Raw genomic sequence first — 22,564 nt, 5'->3', positions numbered from 1 at the left:
ATAATGTTTAAAATGTGCTTCTAGTAAACAACTTTTCACACAAATTCACCCTTTTGAGAGATGTCCCCAAACCCACAACCCAGGAAGTTTTAAAATCCTCTGTAATATGGTCCCAAGTCTTAGAGATGAATACTTTGCATGGACATCTGCTTAACATACTCAAGGACCTACTTGAAAACCACTCGACTTGTTACCAAGTTGTCCTGGACTGAGTTCACAGCGACGGTCTGAGTGCTGTGCGTGGGTGCGCCAGAAACTGCGGCCCCAAGGACATCAGCCAGAGTCATGAGGCTAAAACCTTATTCTCTGTTTTTGAAAACAGGCAATAACTAAGAACACAAGTATCAGAGACAAATCTTAACACATTCTCCCTGCCGCAAACCATACCATGCTATTAGGGAGGGCAAAGAATTATCTGACCTCCTATTTATTTTTAAAGAAGATTTCCTAATAGCAGCAAGCAATACGCCTTCATTTGTCAAAGTTCTTCAAAGAGGTCTTGGCACAGAGGTTTGGAACAGAGCCGACCCCTTATTAGACACCCCCCCCCCCCCCGATTTAAAACACAAACAACCGAGACACCAGCTTCCTTTGTCGCTGGGCGGCATCAAGCAAAAGATAAAGGAAAACCCACAGGACTGGGAACTACCTTCTACCAGTTGCTGCCTCTTGTTCTCCTTAACTTTTGGCATCAGCCAACTCAGATCTTTAGTGAACTGTCACACACTGTGTATTCCTTCAGCAGAAACTCAACAGCCCATTAATGAGCCGGGCTTAAGGAAACCGGCAGTTAAGAGGAGGGGCCAGGACAAAGGAGCTGAAATTACAGAAGGGCACGGTCGTTCAAGGGCCACCCACCAGAGGAAGGGTTCACCTGCTTGAGTTCTCCACAGTCAGAGCTCTGGAAGGATTTTCTGATACTTCAGTCCATTGATCATTAGGACACAGGCTAAAAAGTTCTGGTTATTCTGCTTACTGGACACAGATTCGAGCGAAGTCCATCTGTTAAAAATTCTGATCTTCCTTAAGGAGAGAGGTTAGAGTTCCTTTATTTAACAGACAGGCACGATCTCTTGCTATCATTTCAAACCTAACCAAGCTAACTAAAACCACAAAAACAGCAACCACCACCTAAAATGAGCAGAAACACATGCTCCAAAATTCTTTCTACAACCTCTTGTTAAACATCTCTGGGGAGCGAGGCATCGCCTGGTCTGAGCGGAGAGAGCTTGGATGCAAAGGCACATAAGATGTTCTCAGCAGCGGGTCTAGTAACCACAGGGCTGATGTAGACAACAAGAAGAAAGCCACAAAAAAAGGGCAAAGCCATCTTGGCTCAACTGCTCCTATTACAGTTTTCAGAACAGTGGTAAACAAAAAGAAACAAAATGTACAGTGAGATGAGATTATTTGAAACATTTAGAAACATTTTTTTCTGGCTTACTGCAACTAGGGATAAGCACCACTCAGGTGTCTAAGACTTCTATCTATATTGGTATTTTAAGAGAAAATAAGTAAAATTCAGTTAATTAGGAAAAAAAATGAAAGTGCACTCTCTGCTTAAATAAGAATTGACTATTGATTAGGCTCTTCTTTTACCTTCCTTTTCCTTAAACAACAGACTTCTTTAGTCAATTACGTGCATGCATTTTACTATTTTCATATAAGGAATGTACTCTAAACCTCAGGAAACGTCTCCCTAGAAAGCTGTCTTTCTGAATAACACTCAAAGCAAAACCCATCACACACCTAAACTGGTCCCTACTCAGAAGCTGCTAACACAACAGAACATGAATCAACAATAATCTCATTTTACATCTGTTTGAAGCAAACAAAACAGAACCACTGGCAAGATCCAAAGACACAAACATAACCGACTCTCCTGAAGGACTCCGCCGAGCATTCCAAAGACTGCGTGCCGTCACGGGCGCGGCAGGAACAGCTGACCGGTCAAGGGGAGCTTATGTAACTGAAGAAAGAATAGGAGACTCTTCCCCTCCTTTCCCCATTAAAGTGACCCAATCTTAAATCCAGACAGGCTTCCCCTAGGTCAGGTTACTCTGAGGTGGTCAAGGGGCTCCAGTGTTGCCTTTTGCTGCAGCCCCCACCCCCGGGAGCAGGCTACAAAGGACACGTACTGGAGGCTTGGCTCCTCGCGAGTCTGTGTTGGCGACCTGGGCCCCTTCCACTTAAGTCCACATGAATGACTCAGCTTTGGGTTTTTTGTTCTCATATTAGGGAGGAGAGAGAGAGAGAGAGAGGAGAGAGAATGGAGGGAGGAGCAGGAAGCATCAACTCCCACATGTGCCTTGACCAGGCAAGCCCAGGGTTTTGAACCGGCGACCTCAGCGTTCCAGATCGACGCTTTATCCACTGCGCCAGCACAGTCAGGCCAAGACTCAGGTTTTGATTTCAGTAGAGTCCACAGATGCTGATTTGCCTGAAAACATTCTATCCTATGGGATCTCTTAGCATTTGCCTGCAGGAGGGTATGCTCAAGTGACTGAAGGCAACTGAAAGAAGGCGCAAAGCAATGCCAGCCTCACAACACATCACCATGATGCACTATGTGGCTGGCCTTTCCAAAGTGGCCTTTCCACACGGGTGTGAGGCTCAGGGGTCAGAAAGGAGAGTTCTGTTAAGTCAAAGGGGACCCCACGAGCACAAGGCAGGCAAATGACTAATGTGGGGGGGGCCTACATTTCCTGAGACTCCTGGGAAGATCCTGAACATGAGAAGGGATGGAGGGAAGGGAAAAAAAAAGATCCTGAGTTCCCAAATTACTCATCTTTTCCACTTCCTGCCAAGATACCAGATACACTTCGTACACACCACTCCTCATCGCAGGCTCTGTTCTGCAAGAAGCAGAGAGCACCAGCCAATTCCTTCATTACTTGTGCTTCTTTGGGGAGACGATTACACACTACTCCTTTCCTTTCAAGCCTTGCTTGTCCCCCTTTTCTTTCTGTAAGTGGCTGAGCACACGGTCACACACAAACCTAGTGTCACCACCAAATGTTGGGCCTCCTTCGACACCACCTCTAGAACTAAGGGCGGCTGAGCTATGGCCCAGCCATGGGGGCCTCAGCGTGTGCACACTGAAACTGTACCCGTGAGCCTTCGGTGCCCGCTGAGTCACCATCAGGCCCTAGCACACTGCTCCTTTTTGCTGTCTGATTTTTTCGGTTTAAACTTTAAAACATTAACTCTTACTCCTTGTTTTAGCTAAGCAATGGAGCTAAGATAACCTGTGACATTTTAGTTCAATTAAGTTATTACTGTAAATCTGAGAACCACTGGCAAAGGGGACTATGACACAGTCCGTGCCTCAGACCAACTCTCCAAACGGAAAACACTCCAATGACAGCACAGGGCCCTCCAGGAAGTAATCTGCTCCCACAAGAAAGAGCCCCTGGTTGACTTAACATGAAAAGTTACAAGACACACCCCAAAACTCCTATCCTACATATTAGCCAATCTGCCATGTCACTGGTTTTCTTTTAAAATGTCCTAAATGAAATAAAAGTGTTATACTGTGTGCCACCAAGTATATGAAATATTCAGCTAGATGTCTGAGTTACAATTTTAACACATGCTTTCAAATAAAAAAATGAGAACAAGGATGCTGTTTTGAGAAAAAAATGAGAAATCAGAGGTACACAGGACACGTGCAATTCACACATCTACCTCAGCATCTAATTCATCTCAGTATTAGATTGCCGTACATAAGACAGAAAACAGTTTCATCCAAACAGATAAGGAGGCACAAACATCAATTTTTTAAAAAATGGCTTGCCTTACAATCACATTATAGTCTTCAGTTAATTAGAGGTGGAAAAATATAAACAGGTAGGCTGGCAGCTGAAGTTAATATGTTGATGTTAAATTTTGGTTATACTTTTGAACGTGTATTTTTTACACAGGTTTGAAACTATTTTAATATATGTGTTTGTGTGTGTGTGTGTGTGTGTGTGTGTGTGTGTGTATATATACTCAAAAATTGGTGGAACTTCCCAAACACCACGTTCCACAAAAAGCGTTCTGAAAACCACCACCCAGCTATTACACGATGTAAGTACTACACCAGTGGTTCTCAACCTTTCTAATGCCGTGACCCCGCAATACAGTTCCTCATGTTGTGGTGACCCCAAACCAAAAAATAATTTTGGTGGCTACTTCATAACTGTAATTTTGCTACAGTTATGATTCGGAATGTAAATACCTGATATGCATTATGTATTTTCCGATGGCTTTAGGCGACCCCGCTGGGGTCGCGACCCACAGGTTGAGAACCGCTGTACTACACAGACGTGTGGCTGAGAACTTCTATGAGTCTCAAACCTCCTACAGTTCGTTCTTCTTGATCAGTACCGGACCCCCACCTAAGTGATTCTTCACAGGTTGCACTAGTACCCCTGGGCCACAGAAGTTTCCAAGGGGCAGCCCAGGCGCCCCTCTTTGGGGGAAGTCTAGCCCCCACTGAACAGACAGCAGAAGCAGCTCCACAGTCTGCGGGGACCTAGCTATACTTCATTGCGGGAGAGTCAGTGAAGAACCTCTATTTGTTTCATAGGAACAAGAATCAAGAAAACAAAAAATGGGTGTAGGTTGCCTGTGGTTAAGATAGGCGTTCTCCTACATTATATTGCATTATTTTTGCTATCTGACGAATCAATCATATGCCAGTTGCTGGTTCAATTTTGAGTCATCATAGTCTAATGTAAACGAACACCTTATACAGCCAAGGAGGGTAAAACCAACTGTTTTAACCTAGAAACAACACATAGACAACAATCAATGGCTGTCTAAGATGAAATACACGCACATAAATTAGACAACTTTTTCCCACTTGAATTTAAACTGAACAGCTGTCAGGAGCTGGTCATGGAGAGTCATCCACTCACCATAACTGCACAACATCAGTGGTTCTCAAACCTACTGGTCTCTACACCACAAAGAAAAAGAAAAATATTCTTTGGGTCTTCAAAAAAGATTTTCCATCTCTTTGGTCCCTGAACCTTCTGCTAATGTGCTGTGACTCAGGGTGGTGCTGGCAGAGTGGCTGCACGCTCTGTCAATCCGGTCCCCTAACAGTGACACAGCAGCTCGCCTGCGGTGTCCGTCAAGCCCTCCGTTTCCCAGTGACAACTCTGCTCTCTGCCCGTTATGTTCTTGAACCAGACACCAGTATTATCTTGCTTTTTCCATCAAAGACCAGTTGGCAACCAGGAAAGCCTTTGCAACTTTCAGTGACCCAAGGTTTACATCTCGTCACTCCTATGAAGAACAACATATAAGGACCGCCTTAAATCAGGGGTCGGGAACCTATGGCTGACGAGCCAGATGTGGCTCTTTTGATGGCTGCATCTGGCTCGCAGACAAATCTTTAGTAAGAAAAATAATAACGTTAAAAATATAAAACATTCTCATGTATTACAATCCATTCATTTCCTACCGCTCATGTTCATGGTTGCGGGTGGCTGGAGCCCATCACAGCTGTCCTCCGGGACACCACCAAATTTTTATTGGATAATGCATAACGTACACTGGTTGTTGTATGGCTCTCACGGAATTACATTTTAAAATATGTGGCGTTCATGGCTCTCTCAGCCAAAAAGGTTCCCGACCCCTGGTCTTAAACAACATAGAAGACAATAGAAACACAGTCCCCTTCGATCTCGCCTCTCTTAATCTCTTTCTTCAAATTGTTAACAGTTTGGTGCCTATCCTTCTAGATAAGTCTTGTACTCGTACATAAACAGTGACTATTTAAGTGCCTTCTATAAAATAGGATCATGCATCTAGCTCTATCTATGACCCTTTCAACTCATCACAATGTCTAGACCGGCGACTCTAATTATTCCAACCACTAAAAGGATAATCACGTGATGGGACAGAGGTGCTGTACACGGCTGCAGTGGCAATCGTCCACCATGTATAAATGTGTCCAATTAACACGCTGCACATTTAACTTTACACATTATACGTCAACTACAATTAAAAAAGAAAAAAGGTTCCTGGCACATACTGCTACTCAATATTTGTTGATGAACTGCTTTTGAATGAATCACAATACCAAACATAGTACCTTTAAGAGTTCAGGACTCTGGTTTAATGAATAACTTCATTTAAGGTAAGAAATCAAAGGGTGTAATTACTGATAATTGAATGTAAAATTATAAATCCTGGCTGAAGTCATCAAGACTCTCTAGAATGTGCACCCAGCTTGGCCCTTACAAATGCAGGTGACATAAGAAAGCCATTTCCTCCTTTATAAGCAAACATAAATCAGAACAAGTCACTAACAGTGCAGAACACTAAAATATTTTTTAAATCTTCATAAAGATCCTTCAAGGTTTTATTTTTACTCTTGAAGTTTTATTCAGTTATTTTTAAATCTATCCTCTTAGTTGTATGTCCTATTCTTTCACTAGGGATTCTGTTCATTTCGACCTTTTAATAATTCTCTTTGCTTGCGTGTGCACCTCACGAGGTGTCTGTGCATTTTCTATGGGGAGCTCAGCTTTAGATTTGCAGAACTGTCTGTCTCAGGGACCCTCTGGTGCTGTTCTGTATTTGTTTCAGCTGGGGTCCCTTGGATTTCATAACTCTTAGCCTGCGATTTCATTAAACCACTAGCAAAAATTTCTTAGCCTGGGTTCTGGTACTTACGGACGGTATAAATTTTAATACCAGATTCCTACATGGTGCAGAATTATCACTCAGGGTCCTGGGGTAAGGGCATGTTCCCTTGTGCTTCTGAAGGGGGAATGGGGTTTCTCTGGGCCATTCAGAACGAATGTTAGCCTTTAACTCTCTCAGTCTGTTCAGGGGTTTCGGTTCCAGCTTCCGCTCTGTGCTGAGACCACGCACTCTGCCCCCGTGGAGGGGACGCCGTGTATCACTCCCATTCTGAGTTCCCTCGAGTATTTGCCTTTCTGCAGGCCCAGTTATGTCATTCCTTTTTTTTTTTTTTTTTTCCCTGAAGCTGGAAACGGGGAGAGACAGTCAGACAGACTCCCGCATGCGCCCGACCGGGATCCACCCGGCACGCCCACCAGGGGTGATGCTCTGCCCCTCCGGGGCGTCGCTCTGCCGCGACCAGAGCCACTCTAGCACCTGGGGCAGAGGCCAAGGAGCCATCCCCAGCGCCTGGGCCATCTTTGCTCCAATGGAGCCTCGGCTGCGGGAGGGGAAGAGAGAGACAGAGAGGAAGGAGGGGGGGGTGGAGAAGCAAATGGGCGCTTCTCCTATGTGCCCTGGCCAGGAATCGAACCCGGGTCCCCCGCACGCCAGGCCGACGCTCTACCGCTGAGCCAACCAGCCAGGGCCATGTCATTCCTTTTTTAAAAGAATATATTTTATCGAACATTTTTAAGTTGGCTAGCAGAAAGGAGGTGTTCAGTCTGCTTTCCTGATGAAGGTCTTTGAATTACAACTTCACACTCCAGTGAGTACACCGCCCTCCCCTGCTTTTCCCTGAGGCTAGCGCCCCCCACGGGGAGCAGCCTGCACAGGAGGGCTCCGGCACCACGCATGCGAGGAAGACAGAGAGGCTGCAGCTCCCCTCACACCGACCGGAGAGGGAACTGGAGACAGGAACACACTGGCAGCCAGGGCCACACTCAGCCTTTGTCAGGCACGCACTTTACCCGCGACTCTCGCACTCTGGAGAGAAGCGGGCGCCCCAGGAAGGGGGGCCCGGGCATGTACCGGTTAACGGTGCCCCCGCCTCTCGTCTGCTCTGGGCACGCTGTGGCAAACGGGAACCTATAGATGCTCAAAGTCAACTCAGTGATCATACTTAAGTTTCACCTAAAAACAGAGACTTACACAAACTCCTGCAGAGAAAAACTATGACTCCAGGACAGTAAGTACAAATAGCAGTATTAACAACTAACCAGCAAACAAGAAAACGGCAGCGCTGTCTCCTCTTATTCCCAGAATGAGCTCTCTGTCGGTTCAGTATAGGACATGTATGTAATTTTTATGTTAAATATGCATAACTTGTGTAAGAAGGCTAAAAGTGTTTTGATGATACAGAAACAGACTACACAGTGCTTGGTGACTCCTGCCCTAGGCAGCCAAGTGTGCCCGTTACTGAGAGGCGGACTCTGTTGGCAGGGAGACACCAAGCTGGAGACAGTCAGCAGTGTCCTCGGAGTGAGTCCTGCTAGAGCCCGGGCTCCAGTGAGAGCAGTGGGGAGACTGGACAGGGACCTTCTCATTCCTACAGGTCACATGAAATCTACTACTACACTGGAATTCTCAGTGTGCTAGTGAGCCACACACAAAGGAGGACAGACGTGTGAAATGACTGCCTCAGAGACACAGAAAGCTTTGATGAAGACTCCCCAGCAGGTTTTTGTCTTCGTTTTTTAAATGGGACAGGAAAACAAATAGGGTTGCCGACAACATTTGAGGTATAGCAGAGCCATTAAAGTAATTTTACAAGCATATGAGTGATACAGCTGGCCCTTTAGAAAGTCCCAGCAGCTGTAACCATAGACTGTGGGCTACATATTAGCTGCAACTCTACATTCCTGTCCAAGACAGAAAAGAGTGGAAATTATTGTTGCGGCAACTTTGAATCTGCTCAAACTTCAAAAATGTTCAATTTCAATAAGGTAACTATTTTTAGTAACAAATCACTTGGGATACTCCCCACAAATCTGACGTCACAGTCTGAGAAGCGATGCTCAGACTCTGCGTTAGTCACTACGTAGTCTAAACTGGTTACAGGTATAACACGATGGTGATTGCCTCAGCCCTCTGGGCGCCCGGGCTGGGCTTGGGTCGCTGGGTCTCCAGGTGGTCAGTTCTGACCACAGTGCCCTCATTGATTTGCCCTGGTGTGTGCTATAAATACAATTATTTTCTATCTGTGTAAACAACAAAATTTGTAGATATAGAGGCTTGAGGTAGGGTCTGCAGACGGCTGCCTGTGGGTCACAGCTAGACCATGAACTCTCGATGTTTATAACATTTTTAAATGGTTAAAATTTTTTAATAAACCATGAGGCATGAAAGTTAAGTGAAATTCACATTTCACTGTCCATAAAGGATGCTGTGTTACTAGAACAGTCATGCCCATCGGTTGATGTGCTGTCCACAGCTGCTCCTGCACACAAACAGCAGAGCTCAGTAGTGGTGGCCACGTGGCCTAAGGTGCTTGCTGTCTGGTCCTGGACAGAAACAGCCGACCTCCGTCTCAGAGCAGCATCTTAACACCCCCAGGAACCACGCTGTTAGCACACCTGGTCTCCAGATGGTTTTAGCTGCAGATCCGCCAGGTCAGCACGGGACGTCTCTGCACACGGGGCGCTCCCCCACCGCCCCCCGGCCACCCGCCTGGAGGCTGGCCGAAGGCAGAGGCGCCCACCGGAGTGCAGAGCCACACTGAGCACGCAGGACCAGCGTGGGACCGCCGGGGGCTTTGCGGTCTGTGCCCAGGAGAGTGCTCTGATGCGGTACCAACTCCTGGGACAGGCTGTGGCCCAGGGACAACAGAACAGAGTGATTGAAAGCGGGGCCCGCTGAAAAAACAGAGGCTCTCGGTTCTACGTCTAGAATGATTTCTTCAAAGTTATTCTGGAAAGACACGAAAAAGGCTACTTCTCCACATGCACGAGGAAGAGGCACAGGGTGGGATGAACAGAAAACGAGACACGACCTTCCCTGAGCCGAGAGAGGAAGAAGCGTGGCCCTTACTTGCACAGGTGTAGGCATCCTTGCTGGTGAAGGGCCTCGCACACTGGCTGCAGCCGATCGGCCCCACGACGGAGATGGAACTGAAAGAGTGGCCGTTGAGGATCTTCTTGTCCTTCTCCTTGTCTTTAGAATCTTTCTCCTTCTCCTTAGTCTTCTCCTTCTCTTTTTCCTTCTCCTGCCAAAGAAAAGGATCAACAGTTGGCCGAATGCTAGAAGGCCTGCGCTTTCCCTGGGCAACCCAGACGGCACGTGGTCAGTGTGGTTGGCGAATGCTTTGAACCAAACTTTGGCACACCATCCTAGACAATTTTTTTTTAATTAACTTGTGAAAAACCACATGCAGACGGGTCAGGCTAAGCAGTTCTGTCACTGACTTATTTGTGGTTATTTATACCGACAGACACAATGCCCAAGGTCCAGCACCGCAGGGAGGCGTCAATCCGGGCGTGGCCAGAGGGAGAAGAGGGACCATGGAGCAGCACCAGCATGAAGTTCCTCTGATGTCCTCACACCCCAGTCACACCCCCTGAGTGGGGGCACATCCCTGAGGCCTCCCCTTTCCTCCTGCCGGAAACAGTAAGTACCCCATTTACACATGTTCCACTCCTCCTAGTTAGAATTCCAAGTTTCACGGAAGTTAACTTTGGCCCAATTTTTAAATTAGGTGGAAGACAAATTTAAACTCTGAAAATTAATAAATAGTGATGAGTGCTAGATCCTTAATAAACTATTTAAAGCAGCCAGGGGCATTTCAGAGGCACCCCACTCTAAGAAGGCTAAGACCGTGGGGTATAGTCATGCTTGCCATAAAAGGTCCTTTTCTTCCACAAAAGGTCCTCTGTTAGGCAGAGCACTTGGCTGGTTAATCAATATTGACTGAGTAATAGCTTTTCAAACCAACTGGACCATAAACTACAGTTCACAGAGGTAGGAAGAATGCATTTAGTAGTTGTCATAATCACTCACTGCGTGGTACCCATTTTCCAGGGAATGTGACACTATTGTTGCAATCTAAAAAAATTCCTGGAAAATGAGTACCTCCAAGTCAGTGAGAATGACAACTACTAGACACCTTCTGTTTTGAATCAATGCCTTCTGCATACATTAGTTCATCTGAGTCAAGAACTCCCAAGTAGGCAAGGTGGGCACTACGCTTCCCACTCCACAACTGAAAAGATACAGGTCATCAATAACAGCTAAGTTTTTGAAGAGTTACTACGTACCAAGCACAGTCATAAGCAACACACATGCATTTCCTCGTAACAACCCACTGAAGTAAGCTCCAGCACTGATCTGTTTCACAGGTGAGGAGTTGGAGCTCAGAGACGCTCCCTACTGTACCTGCGGCTGTCCACTAATAACTGCCTGGCCGGTCTGAGGCTCCGCTCCCATCACGTCACTGCTGCCCGAGCTGCTGACTCACAAAAGGTCCCACAGTGAGTGCTCAGCAGAACCCAGGTCCCCCAGCCTCCTCCTCAGAACAGACACGATGAGCGCTTGCTCAGTCTACGATTCATGTCAAGTCTTTCTCAGCAGAACAGACAGAAGCAAAACCTAAGCACCCAACTGCTACACTTCAGAGCTAATATAAAAAACACATACAACAAAAAACAAAGAGGAAGGGAGAAAAACTAATGTACTTCACTTTACAAAACAGGAAGCTGCTCTGAGTGGAAATAAGCAACCGCTCAAGAACATTGAACTCTAATGAAGATCAATAACAAAAATTGCGTTTTTCAGGTGATTTCTTTCTTTTCAATCTTGCTGAAGGCTTTTCCATGCATAAAATGTTCAACGAGAAAGCATTTGGCTTTGCTCACAGAAGCTGACCCAGGCCACAAGAGTAAAGCAAACCTATGGCAGCTGACTCTCCCACTCTGCGGTGACCTGCAAGTCAGAATGCATGATAAAGCATCCCCATCCTCTGCGACAGCCCTTCCAAAGCAGCCGTTCCCCGGAGATCAACAAGACAGGTAGCTCCATTGTCTCTCCGTGTTCATTAGAACTGAGGGTTTTAAAGCCAGGCTCTTACCTCCCCATGCTTGGGTCCTACGAATCTCACTGTTATGTGAGGCACTTCACAAAAGCGACCCCATCTGACCGACATGCTTGACCCCCTGCCAGGCTGCGGGCTCTCACAGGAGGAGAGGCTCCTGCCGGCAGGGGCAGGGCAGGGCCCAGCGGCCCCGCGCTGCCATGAGAGAGGCCCACGGAGGAAGCCCGGGACTGGCTGAGAAAGGGAAGGAGGGGGGGCTGAGGCTGCTGCTTTCAACACCAGCTTAACTATTTGAATGCTGCTGGCAAAGCCAGCCACCCCGGTTACAGAGGACACAGGAAATGACACAGAGCTAATCCCCCCAAAACACAGTGTGTGCAGACGGCACTTAGGTTGCAAGATGGCAAGTCTGGCAAAGGGTGAAGCCAGTTCTTCAACACTGGAAGCGAAGAAACATGGCTTACCTGTTTAAAGACAAATGCCTCCTTTTAAAAGAAGTAGTACATCCCCTCGGGAACTTTTCAGTTCCGGGAAGTTGCCTGTGTGAACGTGGTGGTGGGCTGTTTCCCGAACTCTGACTTGCGCGTGCCAGGGCAGTGAAAGCCAGGAGTGTTTAATGGGACAGATGCAGACACAGCTGCCCCAGGGGACTACAAAGGAAAGCTTCTAAGCCTACCGTTTTAGATAAGGAATTAAACATTTTTAAAAATCAGAGAGTGCTCCGGACATCTATGAAACATGCTATGATTAAGCAACCTGTTGTGTTGCAGATCTCTAATCAAAGAAGGAATGGGTGAGGTTAAGAATGTCTGAAACACATTTCTAGCCATGTCCTAGCTCTCTGCAGAGAACTTAGGAAGAAGAAAAGCAGCGTGATGGGCTGGTGAGGAGGGTCACTCCTCTCGCTGTGGACAGGAACACTAGGCTTACTGGTGTGGGACCACCCCGCAGCAGGCACACTCACTGAGCAGGAAACAGTGTTCTCTCTCAAAGGTACTAACAGACAAAAGCAGAAACTGCCCGTCTTCCTGTTATACTTCCTGTTTAGGCTCTCCCTCTCTCAAAAACACGCACACTGTATTTGTCTAACAACTTGTGCCACTTATTGATAATTCCTAAAAGGACATGTGGAGCATCAGTCTCAATTTCTCAAATCCTGCACACACATAGCCCAGTGATAAGACAAACTAAATTACCCAGGAATGGGAACCACATGCCCCCTTGTGGCTGGCTTTGAACTCCTCTGAATATTATTTAACAACTGTTCATCACATATTATGAATTAAGATAACAATTAATATATTGACTATAACATGTCAGTTAATAACAAGTTATTTACATGACTATATATCATGCTTAATTATAAGGAAAGTAAAAATTTCCAAACTATTCTTAGAGGCTTTATTAACAGATGATTTAATATGATCTTCAGTAAATGCTGAAATTTTTCCCTTAAAATAAGTAGAAATTTGTATATCATACAATTAAAAACAGACTAGATGAGCTCTACTAGTTTCTCTTTAAAAAACAATTTAAAAGAAGTAAAAATGTATCATTTTCATAAAAAAAAGCATTTCTAATTTCCTGACATTATAGAGAAAAACATTATTCAATAGCTAAGAAAATTAGTATGGTTAGTATCATCATGCTTGACCCCCCCTGCCAGGATGCATTGGTTTCATTTAAGAAAATATGCATTTGTTTTTGTGTTATCGTTCGGAGACTAAAACATTTGTGCACGGTAAAGTTCTACTGTGAGTCCAATGGCAGACAGCTTAAAAATATACTGCACTTCAGTAGTTCCTCTGCCTCTTACTATTTCTTGATACACTGACAAAAGCCAAGATATTCTACTGGAGGTTCTAGAACAATCTTATTTAAAGTTAGCTAGTAACAATTATAAAAGGTGATTCTTAAACTTAATATATTTGGCCACTAGGGTACTCAAAACTCCTGACAATAAGAACTAGATTGCAATCTATGGTTACAGACTTGCAATTTTTTGAGAGTTTGCGTTGCTAGAGATAGGACAAACCCCCAAAGATCAAATTTTGAAGCCAAGAGGGAAAGAGGAACCATCTGGTTGCAAAAGAGTGTTCTCATTTTGACAAGAGGTCAACGGCTACAGCTTCTGCCAATGATGACAGACTTCCCTCTAACACGAGTTACCTTCTTTTCTCCTGCCCTTTCTCTTCACTTCAACCTCTCACTAGCTAACGTCCAGTCCTTTCAGATGATTGAAAGAGTTAAAAATTAGGTTAAACTAACTGAGCCAGGTAGCTCAGTTGGTTAGAATGTTGTACCAATATGCAAGGTCGTGGGTTCGATCCCCGGTCAGGGCACATACAAGAACCAACCAATGAATACATAAGTAAGTGGAACAACAAATCCATGTCTTTCTCTCTTCTTCTTCTTCTCTTTTTCTCTCTAAAAATCAGTAATTTTTAAAAAAAATTTAAAAAAAGTTAAAAAGATACTGTCGAGTAACAGATTTTGCTTCAAGGTGAGCATGAAATGAAGAGAACAACCAGCTGGAAGTCAGCCCACTCCAGGTTCTGCCTTTCCGGGACTTCGCCTGGGACCGAAGCACACGTCTGAGCTTCAGCTTGTGGAGGAGGAAGCTGCAGTGACTTCCTAATGGCCAGGCTCCAGTTCCTAAGTCTGGTATTACATCATTTTATGTGTGTCTGTCTGTACTGCCTCACCAACGCGACGGGTGATGAACTCAGTGCTCTACCTGAAAGTCAGGGGCAGGCCCTGGCCAGCTGGCTCAGTGGTAGAGCATCAGCCCGGTGTGTGGAAGTCCCGGGTTCGATTCCGGATCAGGGCACACAGGAGAAGTGACCATCTACTTCTCCACCCCTCCCCTTCCCCCTTTTCTCTTTCTTTCTATCCCCGCCCCTTCCTCTCCTCTCCTGCAGCTAGGGCTGGAATGGCTTGAGCAATTTGGCCCTTGGCGCTGAGGATGGCTCCGCAGCCTCTGCCTCAGTGCTGAAATAGCTTGGTTGCTGAGCAATGGAGCAATAGCCCCGGATGGACAGAGCACTGCCCTGTAGGGGCTTGCTGGGTGGATCCCGGTAGAGATGCATGTGGGAGTCTGTCTCTGCCTCACTCCTCTCACTTAATAAAGAGAGAGAGAGGAAAGTCAGGGTCACTGGGGAGAGGGTGGAGAGGGCGATTTCCACTTATTTGCTATATTCCAATGACAAGTTTGTTTGAAGAAAACATTACAGTTTAAAAACAAGAACAAATAAAACATTTTGAAGTCATCCAAACAGATAAAAATTTTCAAGGGTGAGACCATGAGCCTGTTAGCACCCAGCGGAATGCTAATATCAGAGAAGGTACATGTAACACATAGCTGGTTTATGCCGCACTTTCCAAAGAGGATCTCCTCTGCTGACGCCAACCAGGGTCCCAGCCAGCAGCGGGAAGTAAACAGGTAAGGTGCTGTCTTAAGCCCTGCTGCCAATATGTAGAATACGAACAAGCATTCCCCCACCCTCCTTAACCTCAGGTCTGACATAGAAAACAAAGCTAAGTATGGCCCTGGCTGGTTGGCTCAGTGGTAGAGCGTCAGCCTGGCGTGCAGGAGTCCCGGGTTCAATTCCCGGCCAAGGCTAAGTATGAATGTAATACCTCAATAGGCGATTATTCAAAAAACAATTTGCTCGGCTCTCTGCACTGTTTTCTCATCTGCCTGACTGTCCACGCTCTTACGTTCTGCACCTGGGCGGGGGGAATCTGAGAAAACACAATCCTGGGGGCAGGTCATGGGGGGAAGCTCTGACTGATGAGCAGACCCACTGTTTGCTAAAAGACAGAAATCATTTTTTAAAAAGCTAGGAAAACACACTGGCCATATCTCTACCATCCACTTAACTGAGGCCTAAGCAGCCTGTAGTTTTGTTCTTCTTGGCGGGGAAGGGCACGGAGAGTGTGGAGCACACACACACACAACTATGTGTTACCTCTTGTTATTTTTCTTTCAATATTAGGCTACTGCAGAGAGGAGCTCTGATTTATTTTGGTACGCCCTCACCACTCCGTTAGCTCACGGGTGTGGGCAGGCCGTGCCATGAGCCACCCAACGACTGGCGCGGGGGGGGGGGGGCGCACGAGGAATGCCCACAGTGGTACTTACTTTGCTCTTCTTACTACTGGACATTTTGTTCTTGATGTAGCTGAATGTACGGCTAACTTTCGTCCCGCTCTTCCCTTCAAAGTCCTTCTTGGAGGGGCTCGGGGGCAGGAAATTGTAGTTCTCTTCTGTTATACTAAAGAAAAACAAAAAGACTTGATTAAAAAAAATAAAGACTACAGAAGTTATTTTTGAGAAATGAAACTACCTTCTACAGAATCTGTTGTAACCATTTTGTTGTCCATTATTTGAGCTACAAGTCAGGCACCTCATCCACATGAGGATGGGAGGCGGAGGAGAGGGACAGAGGCCGCCACATGTCTGCTCCGGGGAAGAGCAAGAACAGCGCAGCCCGAGACCCGTCCCACCACCAGGGGCCGGCAGCGGCTCCGGGGCAGGGGGTGGGGAGGGGAGGGGGAGTCCCACACAGGAGGAGACTGAGAAAAGCCTATTCACAGAGTTGTATTACAATGTATTGTTATAAGATACTATCTTTATTAGTTATTGTTAGTCTCTTACTGGGCCTAACTGATAAGTTAAAGTTTATCACTTATATGTATGTTTAGACAAAATATAGTATATATAGAATTTGGAACTACTACCCATGGTTTCAGAGCATAGTCCGTGGACAAGGGGGTCTACTGTACATGTATATACTCTCTCTCCCCCTCCCTCCCTCCCTCCCTCCCTCCCTCCCTCCCTCCCTCCCTCTCTCTCTCTCGTCTCTCTTTCTCTCTCTCTCTCTCTCTCTCTCTCACACACACACACACACACAGTAACAAAATGCTGTTACACATAAGAATTTTAAAAACCCATAAGCAAAGAGCACAAAAGTGTGTGAAGTCAAGCAGAAGCATTTCTCACATGAATAAACGCAACCAGCAGTGTTACTGTCAGGACAGTGCAAAGAACAAATGCAGAAATGTATTGAAGACATTATTCAAAAGGAATACAGTTTTCATTACCAAGCACATCTAACCACTACTGGGAATTCAGCACTCAAGAAAGTAAGACTCCCGCGATCTCAGTTAACTGAGGTTTCCTAGTGAAATGCTCTAACAGTCTGGACCTCCTCCACCTCACTATGGGCAAAGGAGTAACCATGAAAGTGCAGTACCTCTCCGTCAGGTTAGCGCTGGTGCTGTGGAAAGGCCGGGAATCTAGAAGACAGAAATGGCAGAGAAAACGTTAGAACCGAAGGACTGGACCTGAAGGAAGAGCAAGTGTCTAAAATGTGAACAGTGACACAGGTTTAGCAGAGATGGCATGTGACAGCCAGTGCGTGGTGCCTTCTCCTCCTTAGGGTTTGGCAGAGGGAAAATTAAACTTGAAACCCTCAAATCAGAACTGTGAGAGGGAGTGAATTTTCTGAGAAAATTTAATACAGAATTCAAGTAACTGAACAAACCCAAAATCAAGATTTCTAATGTTCAAACACACATAAAACATGTTTAATTCTTGTTCTTATCAAATATTCAGTTCCCAATGGCCACAACTCTGAGATGATATCACAGAAAGAATAGAAAGTAAAAAATTACCATATTCTGTACTTGGCTAATTTTGCTTTCACATATTTCTCCACTGACAACCTAGCTAATGTGTATCTGATGCGTTACCAAGCATTCCTGGAAACAGGTTAGTGAGTAGGAAGGAGCATCCAAGCTGGCTCATAAGGTCCTGGCCATGTCACTAGTTTGGGGTGAGCTCTCTGGGTGTCACTTCCCCATCTGTGCAAGGCAGGCAAGGCTGACACTCATGTTGAGAGCCTCTCCAGGCTGGTACTTGATAAACTAGGAAACGCAGATCCATTCTTCCTCCTTCCACAACTAGCAGATCATACACTGAAGTGGGTCATTAAAACTACAGCTAAATGGCCCTGGCTGGTTGGCTCAGCGGTTGAGCGTCAACCCAGGGTATGGAAGCCCCGGGTTAGATTCCCAATCAGGGCACAAAGGAGAAGCAACCGCCTGCTTCTCCTCCCCTCCCCCTTCTCTCTCTCTCTCCCCCTTCTGCAGCCCTGGCTCAATTGATTTGAGTTCACTGGCCCTGGGTGCTGAGGATCTAAAAATAGCTTGGCTGTGAGCATGGCCCCAGAGGGGGGTAGCTGGGTGGGTCACCGTCAGGATGCATGTGGGAGTCTATCTCCCTTCCTCTCATTAAAAAGACAAAACAAAAAACTACAGCTAAGTCAGACAGCAGGGCAGTAAGCAGCATAAACAGAAGGCACACCACTAATTATTAACCCTTAAACTCCCAAACTACTCTATATTCTGAACAGAAATGCAAAACTGGAGTTATTACTAATAGCCAACAAGAGGGAATAAAGCATAAAAAACTTAAACTCTAAGTCTTCAAAAGACTGCTGACTTTTCTAAGGTTTTCCTTTTCTGTATTTCAGGTTCTTCTTAGTTCACCTATATACCTGTAGCTCCGGCCAGGTGAGAGGAAAAGATAAGCCCAGAGAGAGTACGATCGGGGGCCTGCCCCCCAGTTCCCCACAGTCTAGGTGTGAAATCATCAGCATCTTAACCCTAGAAGGTCTTAATTTACTTAATCAATCAATCAAACAAAAGACCCAAAAGTACGGTTTAGATCAGCAGCTTTAAAACTTTTTCCACCCAAAGGAACCTTGTCCATTACATGCAGCACTAAATTCTCTCCGGCTACCAGGACTGCTGCACACTTACGACTACCTACTGAGTTACCACATGACTAACTGAAAATAAAATCCATAGAAATACCAGCTGGCTCAGTGGTAGAGCGTCAGCCCAGCATGTGGAACTCTCAAGTTTGATTCTGGTCAGGGCACATGGGAGAAGTGACCATCTGCTTCTCCACCCCTCCCCCTTCTCTCTCTCTCTCTCTCTCTATTCCCCTCTTGCAGCCATGGCTCGAAAGGTTCAAACAAGTTGGCCCCAGGCACTGAGGATGGCTCTATGGCCTTGCCTCAGGTGCTAAAATAGCTCAGTTGCTGAGCAACAGAGCAGCAGCCCCAGATGAGCAGAGCAATGCTCTGTAGAGGGTTTGTCGGTTCGATCCCGGTTGGAGCGCATGCGGGAGTCTGTCTGCCTCTCTGCTTCTCACTTGATTAAAAAAGGAAAAGAAAAAAAAAAGAAATACCAATCAGAGCAGAGCCTAGCCAAAAACAGTCTCCCAGTAGATTTCTGTCGAATAAATTAAAACCTGTACAGTGCGTAATCCAGCACTGGGTGAATCTATAACTCCTTATAAGTTTCCACCTTTTGCACTGCTGAAAGAATTTTAATTTACTGTCATCTTTTAGATGTGGTTCTGAAAACAGTCATTAATCCACAAGAGGCTCTGAAATTCCTCAAGTGTCATTGGGTTTTCAGAGCATCTAAGAGTATAAAATAACCAACGTTACTATCATGATATAATTACTGACAAAAGCAAAGAAACCTGTCATTTGTGAATACAGCGTATGGAACACTGTCTTGCAAATTCACAATGTACACATTACGATTTAACACCTGCTTAAGTCAGTTCCCTAAAATTATTTGGCCTTGAAACAACTCCTTGTGTTTCTTCTACTGCCCCCCACCCCTCAATTCTCACTGGTATTTCTGAGTTTAGGAAACACACTGTGAGAAATGCTGGATACTTAATTCAAAGGTTTATTCAAGCTCCTTTATTTTGATGAATCCATAATAATATTCATCATCATAATTTTATATTAGTGATCAAAGAAATACTACTGGGACCTGTTTTATCTGCCATGCTGACCTATTTTCCGCTGCATTATGAAAACACGTTGAGATCAAAGAGCCATGAAAATTTCTGAACTCTCAAGGTTATGAGTGGATTTTCACACCTTCCTTCTTATTATAACTGGTATAAAGTGAGCACCTTATTGCGTGCCTTTTTACCAAACTGAAAATGTACTGAACATATAAGACGTCCACTTAGAGGAAATTAACTAAACTTTGTGTTACTATGAGTATTTTCCCTTTAAGAATAATGCAAAATGTCATCCTGAACTTAATGTTGCTTAAATATTAAATTTTAATATGTAAACATTAAATAATTAAATAGTATATAACTATTGCTAAAACTTAGGGTCAGCAAGCAGGAGGGAATTAGGGTGCGCAATCATGTAAATATTTTAATTGCCTGAGACTCTTATTAGTTATATGAAATTAAGACAATTCATTATTTACCTTTATATTAGAAATGGTTTTTCCATTAAAAATAGCAGTGCTAGACTATTGTAGAAATCGTGCACAATTGCAAACAGCAATTTTCAACAAAGGGAGGTGATTTAGTTCCTTTCCAAGTATGCTAAAACTGATACCTTGTAACATTTTAAAGCTAGCTAGTGTCATGTAAGAATATATTAATCGCCCTGGCCGGTTGGCTCAGCGGTAGAGCGTCAGCCTAGCGTGCGGAGGACCCGGGTTCGATTCCCAGCCAGGGCACACAGGAGAAGCGCCCATTTGCTTCTCCACCCCTCCGCCGTGCTTTCCTCTCTGTCTCTCTCTTCCCCTCCCGCAGCCAAGGCTCCATTGGAGCAAATATGGCCTGGGCGCTGGGGTTGGCTCCTTGGCCTCTGCCCCACGTGCAAGAGTGGCTCTGGTCGCAACATGACGACGCCCAGGATGGGCAGAGCATCGCCCCCTGGTGGGCAGAGCGTCGCCCCATGGTGGGCGTGCCGGGTGGATCCCGGTCGGGCACATGCGGGAGTCTGTCTGACTGTCTCTCCCTGTTTCCAGCTTCAGAAAAGTGAAAAAAAAAAAAATAAAGAATATATTAATCGGAAACCCATGGTGAAGAAAAGTACTGAGAAAAATAGTTCAATGGAGAGAAAAGAGGAGGAAAAGATGAGAAGAAAAAGGTTTAACAACAGCTTTTAAATACCACAGGCAGACAGCTAGATATCTGTCCCATGAGACAAAATAAGTAAAACCAGGAAAAATGAGAATTGCATTATCACAGGGCAAGTGCTGTGAAATCGGCACTCGGCATTACAGCTGGTACAAGGTGGGACGGGAACACATCGTGTGTGCCTTTGGAGAGATCTGTGTCCTGGGACAGGATCTCAGGCCCTGGAATCGGGCTACTGGATTAATCAGTGTAGAGAGGACAGAGACTATTCTACTCAAATTAATTTTCAAAGCAAAGCATGAAGACAAATGGTTTAGAAAGGACAGCATGCAGGGGGCTACAAGTCCCCAAACAGTTTCTTAGCACCGAGCCCAGCGCCTTGCCAGTGCTTGCAGGCCCTGGAGAGCAGCCACGGGCACAGGAGCTGCACCTTCCTCTGCAGCTCCGCATCCTCCTCCCTGGGATGAAAAGGGAGCTTTAGACTTAAGAAGGAGCGGAAAGACACTGATGGAGAAGGAGATCGGCCGAGCAGGCTGCGGTTGCTGCCAGGCTGGGGTGGTTAGTGGGAGACACGGGAACAGGCACCTCCAACCCATGTGGAAAGGACAGTGTCAGCAGCCTGCTTGGTTCCTTCCGGGAAGGCTGTCTAGGTGAACTAAAGATACTCACATCTTCATCTTTACTTCTGAATATGCAGAATTCTAACGCAATGCAGCATGAAGAAGTTCATCCAAGAAATATGTACTTGTTAGATTATGAAACCAAGAAATAAATTATTTTGAATAGTTCTAATTCGTAAGGAGTTTTCCTCCTTCTAAGGAGGACCCCCAGGAACAGTGGCATCCCTCAGGGTCCTGTGTCTGGCTTTCTTCCTCTCCAACTCCAACCTCCTCATTCACCCCACCTCCCACGACAATCCGCACACCCAGACAGGTGCCACAGAACTCCTTTCCACTCAGGACTCCTTCGCCTCCCCACTCACCTGTGGTGGGTCCCCCAGGCAACTCGAATAAAACAAGCACATAAACAGATGGATCTTTTCCTCCAGATCTGTGCCTCCCCTATGCCCCTTCTCTTGCTGAGTGGTATCCACTGTATTTCTTCATGTGTAAGACACACATTTTTCCAAAAAATTTGGGGTCTAAAAACTGGGTGCGTCTTACACAGTGGTTGTTTTTTTTACTTGCATTTTCCACTTTTTTGCGCTTGTTTTTGCGCTCATTGTTCAAGACAGTGATTCATCATCAGACACAGATGAGGACAAGCTAACGGATGGGAATTTTGAAAGTGAGGAGTTGTGTGAAATTTATGATTAATAAAACTTGAGTTCAATAACTTTATATAATTTTCTCCCTCAAATTTTGGGCTCCAAAATTAAGGTGCATCTTATACATACATGGAAGCATCTTATATATGGGGAAATACAGTAAATCTAACTCATTATTCCAAACAGAAACACAGGCACATCCTTAAATGCTTACACATCACACCTCACTCAGTCCTTTTGATTTTGTTTTCTAGAATTCTCTGAACATCAACTTCTTCCCAACTGCCCCTGCTGTAGGCCCGGCCACCAAGCACTGTCATTGGAATCCTGCCTCAGCTTTCCACTGCTCTGCCCACCTCGCTACCCAACAAGCTCTTCCGCATGGTCTCTATGAAGTGTTTCATTCAATTAATTAATCAATTTAATCAACTTCAATCACTCCACTGCCCTCAGATAAGAAGCCCAAATCCCTCAGTCCTGCCTTCCACATACTAATTCACTCAGCAAATTCCTGGTTTCCTTTTGGTTTCAACTCGGACACTGCTTAACCCAAATTAAAATGCATACGTATCTATACAATATATACACACACTTAATAACTATGCAT

The 22,564-nt window shown here is 45.4% G+C and overlaps 1 protein-coding gene across 18 annotated transcripts in view; it reads right to left on the bottom strand.

Annotated features, from left to right (window-relative positions):
* The window catches only part of AKAP13 (A-kinase anchoring protein 13), a 287,475-nt gene that overhangs the window by 34,495 nt on the left and 230,416 nt on the right, over nucleotides 1-22,564 (bottom strand). For all 18 annotated transcript variants that reach the window (XM_066239247.1, XM_066239251.1, XM_066239252.1 and 15 more), the window contains 3 exons: nucleotides 16,966-17,008; nucleotides 15,852-15,984; nucleotides 9,712-9,886 (listed from right to left, as the gene is read on the bottom strand). In XM_066239247.1, coding sequence (XP_066095344.1) covers nucleotides 9,712-9,886; nucleotides 15,852-15,984; nucleotides 16,966-17,008 — 351 coding nt within the window. The remainder of the gene's footprint in view (nucleotides 1-9,711; nucleotides 9,887-15,851; nucleotides 15,985-16,965; nucleotides 17,009-22,564) is intronic.

The sequence above is a fragment of the Saccopteryx bilineata genome, chromosome 7 (genome assembly GCF_036850765.1).
Source record: "Saccopteryx bilineata isolate mSacBil1 chromosome 7, mSacBil1_pri_phased_curated, whole genome shotgun sequence".
Classification (NCBI taxonomy): domain Eukaryota; kingdom Metazoa; phylum Chordata; class Mammalia; order Chiroptera; family Emballonuridae; genus Saccopteryx; species Saccopteryx bilineata.
This window is presented reverse-complemented; position numbering and strand designations above follow the sequence as displayed.